The sequence below is a fragment of the Lonchura striata genome, chromosome 4, assembly GCF_046129695.1.
Source record: "Lonchura striata isolate bLonStr1 chromosome 4, bLonStr1.mat, whole genome shotgun sequence".
NCBI lineage: Eukaryota > Metazoa > Chordata > Aves > Passeriformes > Estrildidae > Lonchura > Lonchura striata.
The window spans coordinates 72476526-72490152 of record NC_134606.1 but is presented as its reverse complement, the minus strand read 5'-3'; the positions used below and the strand labels follow the sequence as shown (position 1 = coordinate 72490152).

At 45.9% G+C, this 13627-nt stretch overlaps 1 protein-coding gene across 3 annotated transcripts; it reads right to left on the bottom strand.

Moving 5' to 3' along the window:
- Positions 1-208: 208 nt before the first annotated feature.
- Positions 209-12276, bottom strand: NUP54 (nucleoporin 54). Of its 3 annotated transcripts, XM_021529570.3 has the most exons (13): positions 12105-12276; positions 10436-10597; positions 8333-8416; positions 8084-8227; positions 7228-7457; positions 4962-5149; positions 4325-4521; positions 3521-3575; positions 2863-2956; positions 2286-2393; positions 1799-1918; positions 1355-1465; positions 209-1023 (listed from the first exon to the last, which is right to left on the bottom strand). In XM_021529570.3, exons 1-13 carry the CDS (start codon positions 12154-12156, stop codon positions 895-897), a joined length of 1674 nt encoding a protein of 557 aa, XP_021385245.3. In that variant the 5' UTR covers positions 12157-12276; the 3' UTR covers positions 209-894. The 3 variants fall into 3 exon arrangements, with proteins under 3 accessions (XP_021385245.3, XP_021385247.1, XP_077639202.1); XM_021529572.3 differs by lacking the exon at positions 10436-10597 and having other exon boundaries at positions 12105-12275; XM_077783076.1 differs by lacking the exon at positions 12105-12276 and having other exon boundaries at positions 10436-11750.
- Positions 12277-13627: the final 1351 nt, after the last annotated feature.

The following is a 13627-nucleotide window of genomic DNA, read 5'->3' as shown; positions in this document are numbered from 1 at the left end:
TGCTCTGCAGCCCTTGCTGCCAGGTAGGATCTAGGGGCCACACTTTTAATTTTGGTTTGGGGACTGAGGCTGCCAAGCAGCTCTGTGGCACTGGGTTTGACAGCCTGTTACCTTGCAGTGCCTGGAGCAGAGTGAAGTGCACTTACCTGGAGCTGTGAGCAGCGTCACTGCTTTGCTGATGTCACCGAGAGCCAACACCACACACCACTTATTACAAAGTCAGACTGAATTTATTACTCTTGGGCAATTTAAAAAAAGGCAGAAGACAACATCCAGACATACTGTTACTTAGAGGGGCAGCAAAGCTTTGTATAGTTCATATATGTAAAGTGATCAAACATAACCATTAGATCCTTGCAGTCCAAAGGAAGGACAGAAACTGGAAACATGAACTTTCTGCAGCTTGCCCCAGTAATTGACTGGTATTGCAGAGAACAACAGAGTTACAGCAACAAACATCTCTGTAATGATTTAAGTTAGCTGTTTACACAATGGTGCTACTTGATCGTTCTGACAGAACATGGAAGCAGGCTAAGCTTTCCACAAACTGAGTCATTAGTGAAACAATCCCCTCAGCACTGCATTTTTTAGGACAACGCTGTTGTAAAAAATGAAAAAAGGAAAAAATGTACAATAGTACATATAGTTTTATAGTAAAATGGTATCTGAACAGATTCAGTTTTCCTTCTTTTGTTAAAGCATATAAGCTTTATAAAATATAAACCTTCCAAAGGTCAATTTTAAAAGCTTAGAAGAGGCTTTGCTAATTCTAAAGTAACAGACAAAATACCATTTTGCTCCTACAAGATATGTGTTTTATTTTACCTCAACAGTTTTAGCCTTGGAAGGTGAGCCATGAACTCCACTACCATGTTCTGTGTAAACCTCCACCAGTCAACTGAAGGCTCCCCCTCGGATGGGAATGCTCTCATTCAGCCCGTGTTCTATTAGCTTGATGTCCTCCAAGTCATCCTTGATGATGCTGATTAGGTGACTCAGCCCTTCTTGCTGCTGCTTCAGGTGCTGCAGACAGTTCAGAAACCAGTGTGAGTACTGTTCAGCTTCACAGACTTACTAGGTAATATTTCTCAAAAGTGTCATGACTGGTGGCATTGGCACATTGATAATCCTGGCATCATTTCTTTGAAGAAGGAATAACAGCATTTCTGTACTAATAGCCTATCTCCACAGAGTGGTTTTGCACAATAGCTTGGTGCCCTAGCACTGAGACCAATTATAAGGATGACTTCATCAAACAAGGCAAGAACATGGCATTCCAGATCCAGTCAGCGTGTGTCTGGCTTAAATGATCAAGTTCAAAGAGTAGGCCAGGGTTCTACCCAGTAACACTTACTTGCTTGATTTCCCTTAAGAGGTCTGAATCTATGTAATAGCGTTCTTCAGCCCGCACTGCTCCAAAGTGGTTCTGCATCCTGATCTGAGACATGAGCTCATTCAGCCTACCCTGGGAAGAGAAATAGGCTTCAGTCAAACACAACTCATTTACAGCTGGTACAGCTTCAGCATCTACCACTCCCTGAGTCTCCAGCGCTGAAAGTATTGCTGTTCATTCAATTTTTAGATGTTCTGGAAGATATGCAAGGGGTAAGCGACTCCATTATTTCCAAGAACTCAAAACTACTGGAATAGCTATTGGCTATTCAGCAAAGAGCATGATGCTACAACCTATCACATTGCCAGACCTTCCACAACGAATAGACACACATGGTTTGGAAAACTGACATGTTTTTAGTGAGGAAACCCCAGAGGTGTTAGCCAAACTCTGTCAGCCACTCACCTTGAACTGCGTGGGTGCATTAAGTTCACACTGAATTGTATCCAACTGTACACGAAGCTGCTCCTCATCTGCTTGAATAGCATAACCACTTTTCCTTTGGATCTCCTGCTTTATTAGCACCTACAAAAGAAGCCTTTGACGTTCATTAGAGAACACTTGGCCCATCTGTCTCCCCACCAGCCCATCTACATCTTTTTGTCCTTCCTTCAGCCTGATTCTCACTGGATTTGCTCTGTCATTTAGTCTGCTGCTCTAAGACCTCAGGGCAATCCTGTGGTTTTGGGTAAGTGAGAAAGAAGGTTCCCAAGTACGGTAGACCTGAGCTTTCCCTGACAGCTCTGCCTGCTACTTAAATGAACACCTGTTAGCTGAAGTCAGAATAATTTTCAGCACTGGCCTGCACAAGATGGAACAGGTTTTTCTTCCCTCTGAGACTGTTTTTGGCACTAGACTGTGTCAAAGGACTTATTTAGATTATCCCTGTTACCTGCAAAGTTCTGTGTGAAAGCGCCATCAGTTTCCTTTTGTACTGTGCAATTTTTGCCATAGTTGTCGTTTGGTTTTTCTGCAGCTCACTGATATCTTCTGATATTATCTGCAGAAGAGATGGGAGAAAATTGGAAGCCAGAGAAGTTTTTGATAACACAACACGGTAGGCCTGATTTAAAACTGGGAGCTTCATGATGCTACACAACTGGGCAATTTGGTGTCTTTGACCCAGATGATTTTAGAAAGCTTTCTTCTACCTCTATTGTTCTGCTTTATGCTTGTTTTCATACACAACTGAGATTTTCAGAAGGCACTGGAAAATTGGTTGTCCAAAGTTAAAAGTCCATGCCAATACAACTTAATAGAGCTGGTGTGGATTAGCCTGTAACAAAACAGTAAACCTGAACATGAAACAAATTAAAGCCCAACCAATCTGCTCAGTTTTTGGGCAAAGATCTATTTAAGGGATATTTTAAGAACATGGTTCATGTTTCTGCTTTGAACACACAGGGGCAGGTGCATTTAATAGCACATCCTTTGTCAACAGCAAGTACAATAAAGATGAGCACACTTACATCTAATCGAGTTTGATGCTGTTTGGTCATCTGATCCTGGACCTTCAATCTTCTCAGAAGTTCTTTGAAACCCACCATTGGTACAGGAATAAGCCTAGAACACAAATATTTCTTACAACATGTTTTTATACTGGACACATGGTAAGGTTTAATAATTATGAACAGAATCTAATATAAAGTCACAGATTATGTTGATCTTTTATAAATTAATAAATAACCATATATTCTTTTGCAAAGTTCTAGCATCCTCACTATTCCAAACAACCTGTTCCTTTTTCATAAAGAAACCAGCCCAATTTATCTGTAACCACTGGAGGGTACAAAGGTGCAGCACATTCATCAAGAAAGAGAAAAAAACCAAAATGGTTGCAAAAAATAAGTCACAATAACTAATCTATGTAATGGAGGACACCACACCTCCAAGGAACCCAAGTAAGACTCTTTATCCTGACAGCTCCTAAGCGCCTAAATGGGTAAAGGGATTAAGACAGGCACTTCCAGTAATCTTCACTGCTTTCAAGGGGATCAGTGTTTGGCCAAGTTCTACTCAGGTAACTTTCTTTCAAGTTTCCTGTAGGGCACTATGCAATTATTATCTCCTTCTCCCTTGTTCAAGCCTTGTTGCAATATTTCAATACTTGGACACTATTTGACTTACTTATCAGGATCAGGATTATCAACTTTGGCTTGTTCCCATATAATTGGATCAACACCTGAAAAAAAAAAAAGGGATTCTTAGTATGGCTATCTGAGACATGTTACACCTGCTAATCAGAAAAAATAAAAATGCTGTGAAATACACAAACTCTATGAATCATACTAACCCAAATGCCTGTTACACAAATTAAGGTTAATTAAAGGGTAGCTCTTTAAAAGTCCTGGTCCTGAGCAGCAGCAGTAAATTCAGATCCAAAGGCTGTCAAGCACTGGTTTGAAAGCAGGGAAAAGGAATAACCCATAGGTGCTCCATTTGGATTATCCATACTTTAAAGTCATACTGCTCCCACTATATGCTATATGCTATTTGGGTCATCTGTCCTTTTAAAGTTGCTTATTGTGTGCAATAAACAAATATTTTAAAAATCAGTAACTAAGTACCAAATCAGTTGGCAAAATAATCCCAGTAGGAGTTAACTCTGACTTTTCTGCAAGATGAGGTCCAGTGCCTTTTCCAATCCAGATTTCATAACCTTTCATATCCTAAACATGGACATATATAAAAGCTGTAGACACAAAAGTAAGTAATTTAATCAAATGACATGAAAAGCCCTTAATGATATATATGCAAAGCTGTCTGTGGCCATAGAAGCAAGCTAAGAGAGCCATCTGAAAACTAGCAAATGAGTACAAGACATGATTATTCTGATTTTTAACTTTTCTTTTTTTTTCTTTTCACAGGTGTTTTCCAGCAGGCCGACACCAGCTTTTCTCCCAGAGAGCCCAAAAGGCCCAGCCCACGCACCGGCAGGAGGGTTCTGCAGGAGCTGCTTGACTTGTGCCGGGGACAGCTCTGTCCTGGCCATGGACAGGCTGACCCCCAGCTGCTGCAGGGATGATTTGATGTTGGCTTGCTCAAAGTGGGCGTAGAGGGTCGTTGCAGGAACTCTCCTTGAGGTGCCATTGGGCGAGCGCTCCACAATGTAAATGATCACTTCTGTCCTAAGTGAGGCAAAATGCAGAATGTTGGGAAAAGGCCAGCAGCACAAAGGAGCTAACACAATACACAACCACTCAAAATCCAAGCTATCACTTCTCCCAGATAACTTTTAACTTCCTTTAGCTTTGTGAGATGTAAAGTACCAGTAGCTGCAGGCTTTAATAAAGCAACGGAGAGAGAGAAAGGCTGTAAATACTATTACATTCTCCGCTCCCCCCAGTTTTACCAACCATATTCTATGGTGATAGCAGTACTACATTAAGATAACCTAAAATCACTGGTAAGATACTGGACTTAATGCCACAAGAACAACTATACGAAGGAATAAGAGATACAAATCAAACTTAGGATGAACAGTTCTAAAATCAAGGAGAAGGGAAGACTTAGGCACCAATCCTTTCTAACATGCAATATCAACAGGCAACCTGGGAATGTCACGTACTGGTCATCGGGCATCGTTTTAACACCTTCGACATTGACAGTGAGAGTCTGGTTTCCTCCCAAAATTTTATGTAGTGATTCTACAAGCTGCTGCTGCTGGCTTCGAATATCTGCTTCTTTTCTGTTAAACACCAAGACCACGAGGCCATCTTCATCTTTGTTGTTGGGCATTAAACTGTAACCCACAGCCTGCCAAGGAACAAATAAAAAATTAAGGTATGTTACTTAGCAAATGCATATCGTTGTGGCATGAAGGGAAGGGGCTAAATTCCTCCATTTTTAGAGTAACTGGTTCAAAATTTAACTCACAATTTATTCAGAGCTGCATGAACATAAAATCAATCTCCTTTTAAATCAATCTTTCACACACCCATCAGTACAGCAGCTTTTGAAACAGTGTGGATTTTAACAAGTTCTAAGTATCCTTTTCGCATCAGGGGTGTTGCCAACACAGCAGAGCTCACAGCAATCAGGACCATTTTACAAACTGTCTCTTTTTCCAAATTGCAAATGGAACCAGATAATCAGACTTTGTTACAAGCAAAAGCAGAGTGGCAGCTTTCACCTCCTCTTGCCTATCAGCTCTCACCCCAAGCCGGCACTGGTGATAGGGTGTAGAGCAAGGGCTTTGTGAGGCCCTGACACTGCACGTGGGTGGGTGACCTGCACCTTTCCCCTTGTGCAAGTTCAGCTGAAGAGAGAAATGAGTTGGGGACATGCCCAGGAGCCCAGTTTTGTTAGCAGAGGGCAATCCCCTGCCATGGTGAGCCTTGCAGAACCCGCCAGCCTGCCACGGAGCACAACAGTGACAGCTAAGGAAGAATTTGTTTTTAAGCACATGACACCTCTGGTATTTCTGTTTTAAATAAATAACTCTTCCACGATCTCTTTATGCAACACAGCATTTTCAAACTAGAACAGATTTATTTTACTTCACTGTGGTCCTTCAAACAACAGCCCGTAACATGTACCTTAGCAGCATGCATTTCTTGGTCTGGAGCTGCAAGCTTCTAATGTGTCCTAGGGCTGGAATTGTGTACAAGTGGAACCCTTCATGTAATGCTTTTTTTTATCTGATTTTGCCAGGTGTTTCCAGAGGCAGTAACCAAAATAGCTTATGACACTCTGCTCCTGTCCCTGTGCCACCTTCTCCCCTATTTTTTGCAGGCATCTCCCACTGGTGGCACAGATGGAACTTGTCAGTATTTCACTTATGGCACATGAATTCATGGCATTAGAAACGCTCCAGTCACAGAGACAAGAGTAAACCTAGTATCTGGCACTGTTTAATCTGAAGACTCTTTTTAGTAAATGAAACTCTACAATAACTGATTTTGCATTACACAACTTATAATGGGCAATTTTTCAAAGCTCAGAAACTGTGAAAGCAGTTCCAGTCAACAACTTACAAGAAAATAAGCTTTCAGGTGCATTGCCAATAAAATGTTCAAGGTAACACTGAAAAAGGTGACACAAAACCAGACATTTGTTAGGCAGGCACAGTTGCTGCAAAAATGTTACAGAAATCTCATAATGTATATAATCAACACTAGACTTAATTCAGTATTAACCTACATTCAGGACACAAAGTTTGCACTCCAAAGGATCAGCTCAGGGAAGGAGGGTATCACCATGCCTGCCCCAAATCCCCTTACAAGCCTGAGGCTTAGCAAGACAGTCAGCAGGTGCAGGATTTGTGGAGGATGGAGAGCCACAAATTCTTTGTCAACATGAGAAGCAAAATCTGGAACTGCTGACGACTTCACACAGGGAATGGAGTCAGCATGAGCACTGGCAAGGATAAAGGCTGGCAGATTTTAAACCTGGCACAGGCCAGGTTCACAGAGGGTTATTTTAATCTAGACAAAGCTATGAAGAAAGACCCTGAAGTTCTTATTCCAAATGTTCACAGTTTCTTTCAGACAAGAAGGTTATTTTTAATTGTTTCTGTCTTATTGTAACATACACAGACACACATTAAAATTAATTTCCACAGATCTGTTCGAAGTACACACACACTAACCTGAATGCTAGCACATGAAATAGTTACTTTCATGATCCACATCTGGGCTCATTATCTAGTCCCTCCACACCACCCAGATTTCCAGATTTGATGAGTATGCATCAGAACTGTGCAGATTACCTGGAAAAATACTGTTTCAGAATACTCTTACAGTGACAAACTCTGGTTTAACACCCATGAGCTGCTCAGGCTCAGCAGAGTAAGGGCATCGGCGCCCTCTGTGGGCAGCTGAACCATGCCATACCTTAAACCGGCAGAAGGGGTTTTCCTGCGTGAACTCCACCGGAGCGATGTTGTTGTTGAAGTAGCCTTTGCCCGTGCCCCAGAAGGCCTGGAGCTGGTTCCATTTGGCCAGAATGGCGTCCCTCTCATCTCCCAGCAGTGTCGGGGCTGAGAGGGCGCTGGCTGTGTTGATGAGCTGGTTGGACTGAGCGGGTGTCTGGGCAGGCTGGTTGAACAACCCAGTGCCTAACGCTGGGTGGGATGAAGAGAAATAAATGAACCCCTTGACCAACCGTGACCATGGTATCACCTACAACCTCCCTACCACCAGCATAATTTCTTATCATATTCTGACAAGCAAAATAAAAACATTGAATAAATAAATGAATTAAAATCAGATCATGTTTCTTAAGTGTCTTTTTACAGCCTTTCTTCATCTACAACAGAAGTTCCTGAATGCTACATTAGAAATTTTTTTTTTTTTAATGAGACATCTGTATTGATCCATGTCACTATCTGGCACCCTCAATATCTAAATCTGAGAGGCAGGCTGGCTGTTACAAATTCAGTGAATTCAGAGCCTGAAGCTGCTTATTATCTAGCTCCATTTAAATTATCCTCAATGCCTTTTTCTTCCCTCTTCTTGTAATGCTGTGACTGCAACATCAGTTATCTAACTACATTCTACCAGCATTAAACCAAAGGGGTAAATACTGTTGGAAGCTCAAGGGTGAAGCTCAGGGACTTGCTTGAGCTCCAGTTTAAGTGTTAAACAGCCTCCTGTTACAATACACTTCTGCTCCACTACCCCAGCAACTGAAGATGGCAGTCTTGCGCTTTCACTGCTAAGGGATGGGTAAATCAAAGGCCATACTCACTGGTCTGCTGCTGCTGCTGCTGCTGAGTTCCAAAGCCTCCAAAGCCTAGCCCAGTTCCCAACCCACTGCCCAAGCCAGTTCCAGTTCCTGTGCCAAAACTGGTACCAAATCCAAAGCCTTTGTTCTGGGTAGCACCAAAGAGTCCTGGGGAAACAAGTACATGATTATTGAGAAGAAGAGCGCAGCAGCCGTGTAATCCAAAGCACTCCTGGATTTGCTCTGAAGGCAGCGAGCCCCTCGGTCCCTTACCGCTGGTGCCGGTGTTGGTGGGAGCAGAGAAGCTGAACGCCGGTGCCGCGGTGGTGGTGGTGGTCCCAAAGCCTCCGAAGGCACCTGCCAAGCACAGACTGCGGTCAGGCAGCGGCACACGGCCCCGGAGCTGGGCACAACACGACAAGCGACCTCGGGTGTTAAGGGACAGGTGCTGACAGACGGATGGCACATGGCACAAGCATGTAGTTCACAGTGAGCATGGGGATCGAGTTCATCGTCCAAGGAAATGGGGGACAAAACACAGACCACAAAGCCAGAACTTGTATGGTGTGTCATGAAAGCAAACAAAAAGGCAGCAGTCCACTGACATCTTGTTCCTTTACCAGAGGGACGTGCTTTCCCTAGTGACACACACAACTAACAGTGCTATTTCTTACATTCCTTCTCAGGAATACTTCTGGTCAATGTCACTGCTAAGTGTGTAATAAACAACCTGATGTTTTGCGAACTTTACAAACAGTCCTAACCTCAGGAAAAAAAACAAAGCCTGAGGCCAGGTACACACAGTTGCTGTGCTTACAGGCAAAATTTACAGGTAAAATTCTACAGGGTCCTTTTCTTTAAAGCCTTGTTTCCCAATGATCCTCCCCATTACACCTCATTTGGAGATTCAACCACTAGTATAGGTAGATGGATGCAAAAGCAGTCTGCCTTCCACAGGTTTTCAGCAAAAGAAGTCACTAGCCAGCAGGAGAGGATCTAAGTGAGCACCTGAGCTCCAGTGGTGCCAATGGCACTGGCCCAAGGTGCAGCCTGCGGAGCACTGACCTGCCCGGGAAACCAAGGTCTCTGTGTTTCACGCTGCTTTTACACATGCTCAAACAACAAAAGACAGTCTGCTACGAAGGGTTTGTCACAAAGATGCTGTCTCTCCTAACTGACATGTCAATAGCAAAAAAAAAAACCAAGGTTCCTTAGATCTACTACACTCACAGTCCTCCTGTCCACAAACAAAATGAAAAGCATAAATCAAAGCTGATTTTATGTCCACTCAGCAAAAATCTTGATGTGAGTGGGCACAAGAAATTGTTCCCTGTAACACCCATGTTTCAGTCCTGCCAGCGAGCGGGACACCCTGGCAGGAGCACCAGCAGACAACACCATTTTTAGGTACCTTTGTACCCACTGCAAATTTCGTCATCCTTTCTTGAAAAGGGACCTGAGTGAATACCAAAGTATCAAATTAAATATCAAATGGACTACCCACGGTCTCTTCTGGAGCAGCTCAAATGAAGGCAAAGAAATCCAGCCCAAGAGTGTTCACAGCAAATAAACGCAATGGGACTGCTGGAGTGCACAGAACAGATGAGAGGCGCTGACACAGAGAGCGATGACACTGTGGGATGGACGGAATTCCTATACGAGCAGCAGCAACGGGACCCCCTGGGCTAATTCCACACCAACACGAGCACTAGAAATCCATCTGGTCCGGTGTTTTTATAGGGAATGGGAAATATTTGAAGTGAAATGACATCAGCTGATGGCTCAGATCTGCTGGATCTCCATGGGGCCACAAAGGGCTTCCTTAGCCACCCCCCCACTGTGCACCCATGTCGTGCAGGGTTCCCTGGAGCACGAGCGTCCCCGGAGAGCTGGGGCAGGGCCGTTTTGGGATGCAGGGCTTTGGGGAACAGGTCACAGCTGGGCTCTGACTTCGTGCCGGTCGTATACAATTCGTTTCTGCACAGAAACTATTGAGGTGTGGTGCGTTCATGACAGCCAATGCAAGGCTGATGAGGAGACACGGGGGAAGATGAAAACACGACCGCAGTAGTCCAAGAATCTCATGTCAGGAAACAGGGGAAAGCTGGGATTGCTCGGGATCACCTGGATTCATTCCCATTCCAGAGACTTTTGGCTATGGGGTTATTTTTCCTCAAAAGCTATTCCTCAAGAATTTAACAGGCAAAACCCCTCCATGTCTGTGGCTCTCCAACCCATTCCATTTCCAGAGCTTTAATGGCCAGTCTTCACTGGATATGAGGATTAGGTGTGGACACGTATCCCCAGTGAGGGATGTAATTCTTGGACCCCTGCTGGTAACATTTACCACACAACACGTATTTAGGCATTATCTACCTGCGCTCGCCAGACTGTTACCAAAATTGAAAGGTGGAGTTGAGGTAGTGGAAACACCGAAATTCCCAATATTAAAATTCACCGCGGGATTAGCAGTTAATCCGAAACCCCCAAAATTAAACCCACTGGCAGTGGAGTTTGCAGTTTCAAGCCCACCAAATCCTGACGAGCGGGAAGCAGAAAAAGAGCAAGGCAACATTAGTTCTGAGTGAAAGGCAGGTCCCAGGAAAGAAAAGCTGAAGCATTTTTCCATCCCCATGGGCAAGACAGGCATAGTTACAGACAAGAGTAAAAGGTATTAAGTGGCATTAAATATTAGTTGTTGGACACAAGGAGGACAGTTAAAAGCTCCACACACTGCTGCTGTAAAGACATTATTTTTCAATTGTACAGTGCATAAAGCAGTAGCATTTCCCCACCTTATTTCAAAGCCATATCTTTGTGATTCAATATTCACATTAACAGTAATTTTCAACAGCCTAAGACTGCTCAGTGCAGCTGCATTCATCTTAAGTGTAACAGATAGTAGCAAAATTACTAAAATATCAGGAAGGCAAGAGTAAACCATCTTCACACAGATAATACACTCAGATACGTGACAGCAGAATAACCATGAAACTCAGCTCCAGCAGCTGAGGCTGGACCACACAAGCCTCAGTTACTCCAGGGCAGACTTATCCAAATTCTATTGCCAAAACCTGCCCACCTCAGCCTTGCTGGATTTACTGATACGCCCAGCAGCCCTTGGAAGCAGCTGAAGCAGGTTCATGCTGGACAGACAACGGGAAGTCCTGATGTGTGATCCCAGATTTCCCTCTGATATTGGTCTGTGAGTGTCACAAACCTTGGCACAGTGTACAGGCAGCACAAGGTGATGTTTTACTTTCAGATGGGGCCAGAAAGAGTGTGTGTAAAAGAGACAGTAAAATTCAGGCTGACTAGAGCAAAGATGAGTCCTGTCCCAAGGACTTGTTTGGAGCCAACAATTAATTATTTCACTAAGTGAGGGCAAGGAAAGTTCTGTCCTACACTTCACCACGACTGACAGTGACAAAAGCAGAAGGGGAAAAGCCTAACTTTACAAGTCAACCCGTCTTTTACCTTGCTAAAAAATGAACTTCCAAGGGCATCTCGTCCAAACGACGAATTTATTGCAAGCAAAATGCTGATCCGAGCCACCTCTTCACAAGCGCCTCAAGAGCGACTCCCGGACCCGCCGGGGTCCGCGCGAGGCGCGGGACGGCGCCTCTGAGGCGGCCGCGGCTCCCATTGGCCGGGGGGCACGCGCTGCCGGCCACCGCCGCTCCCATTGGCCGCAGGGCACGAGCGGGCCGCCGCCGCCGTCATTCTCATCGACGGGGGGGAACGCGCGGGTCCCTGAGGGGGCCGCGATCCCCATTGGCGGGGGGGCACGCGCTGCTAGCCTCAGCGGTTCCCATTGGCGGGGGGAGCAGCACGAGGGGGACACGCGCGGGCCGCCGCCGCGATTGCCCATTGGCCGGGGGGCACGCGCGGCCCTCTGAGGCGCCCGCTGTTCTCATTGGCGGGGGGGCACGCGCTGCCGGCCGCCGCGGCTCTCATTGGCCAGGAGAGGGGGGGGGGCACGCGCTGCCCGCTGCTCGGTTCCCCCCGCCCCGCCCCTCCGCGCCCCGCGCCCCCCCGCGCTCACCGGTCGGGTTGGCGGCCCCGGCTCCCGCCGTGGCGCTGAAGTTGAAGGCCATGGGGCCGATCGTGGGACGGCGAGCGGAGGCCCCCGCGGGAGGCGCGTACGAGCCCCCGCGGCGGGTCCGGCCACAAACAAAACCGGCCGCACGCGCCGCTTTTCCGCCGCCGCCGCCAAAGCGCTTCCGGGTGGCGCAGGCGACTCGCGGTGACGCAATCGGCGCGCGCCAGCGGGCTGTACCACTGCGGGCGGCGGGACGGGGGCGCCGGGAGAGGCTCAACGTCCCACGGGACGCAGGGAAATAAAGGGGAACAAGGACAGGCAGCTCTTCCCCGAGGATCGGGGGCATTCCCTGGATTTCCCCCAGCACTGGGACCGCAGTGCCGCCGTTCCTTCGGGTGTGCCCGTTGTAGGAGCTGGCGGGCGGAACTTGGCAGTGACGGCTCCCACAGGCACCCCACGTCCATGAGGGAACAGCTGGCCACGGAGATCACGGAGTCTCCCTCCGGGCACATTCCTGTGGCAGCTGCACCCAGAGCATCCCACGATGCTGGGAAAGGCAGAGCATGGGCAGATTCCAGAGCGTTTTCCCAGGGTTATTCCCAGAAAACAAGATTTGGGGTGACAACACTGTCACAGAATCGCAGAAGGGCTTGATTTCAAAGGCACCTTAAAGCCCATCTTGCTCCTCTGCCTGCCATGGGTGAAAAATGACCAGATAATACTGGCTTTCACATCTATGTAGTAGCTTATGCATGTCGTGATTATAAATATTTAGAATAGTACTGTTAATATAATACAATATATCAGTTTAAGCATGCCCTGTGATGCTTATAGAAATAGTGGTGTAATCAATATAATATCTCTGTATCACTTATGGAAATAATAGTGTGATGAATGTACTGTGTTACAGACCTTAGCAAAACATAAGATGTAAAAAAATAAAGAGGCTTTTGTGTAACTAAAAGCAGTGTAAGGCTATCCACTGACCAGCCTGTCCAAGTGATAATCATGACACAAACCAGAGCACCAGAGGACAATTAGAGAATACTATGTTAAATTTAAGGAGGACACACTAAACACTTATCAAGCAGGATGGAGACTTGAGAAGAAATAAAATATATTGACCTGACACCCAGGATGTCATGGGGATAAGCAGTCAGACAAAGGAGCTCCCACAACATCAGAAACACTGTCTGTAAAACAGCAGGGTATTCTTTGGCCAGGATCACCCCAGCGCTGGAAACACTGTCCTTGTTTTATCCTATTATTATTAAACTTTGAAAAATTCTAAGCAGTGAATTCTGGTTTTCACACTTGGGCAGGGCCACCTTCCACGATCCCAGGCTGCTCCAAGCCCCTTCCATCTGGGCCTTGGACACTTGCAGGGATCCAGGCGCAGCTGCTCTGCAGAATCCATTCATGGGCCTCCCCACGCTCACAGGGAAGAAACCAAAGCAGCAGCCAGGAAAAAGACTCCAAACCAAGCCCAAGTGATGCAAACCCCAATGCCCCTCTTTAGAAGACAG

Excerpts from the sequence above, each read along its gene's own strand:
- NUP54 (XM_077783076.1), bottom strand. The coding sequence starts at position 10,709 with ATGCCTGTCTTGCCCATGGGGATGGAAAAATGCTTCAGCTTTTCTTTC. Across the intron at positions 3,576-4,324 it reads CCTGCAGAACCCTCCTGCCG|GTGTTGATCCAATTATATGG; the intron begins GTGCGTGGGCTG and ends TTTTTTTTTCAG. Across the intron at positions 2,394-2,862 it reads AGCATCAAACTCGATTAGAT|ATAATATCAGAAGATATCAG; the intron begins GTAAGTGTGCTC and ends TCTCTTCTGCAG.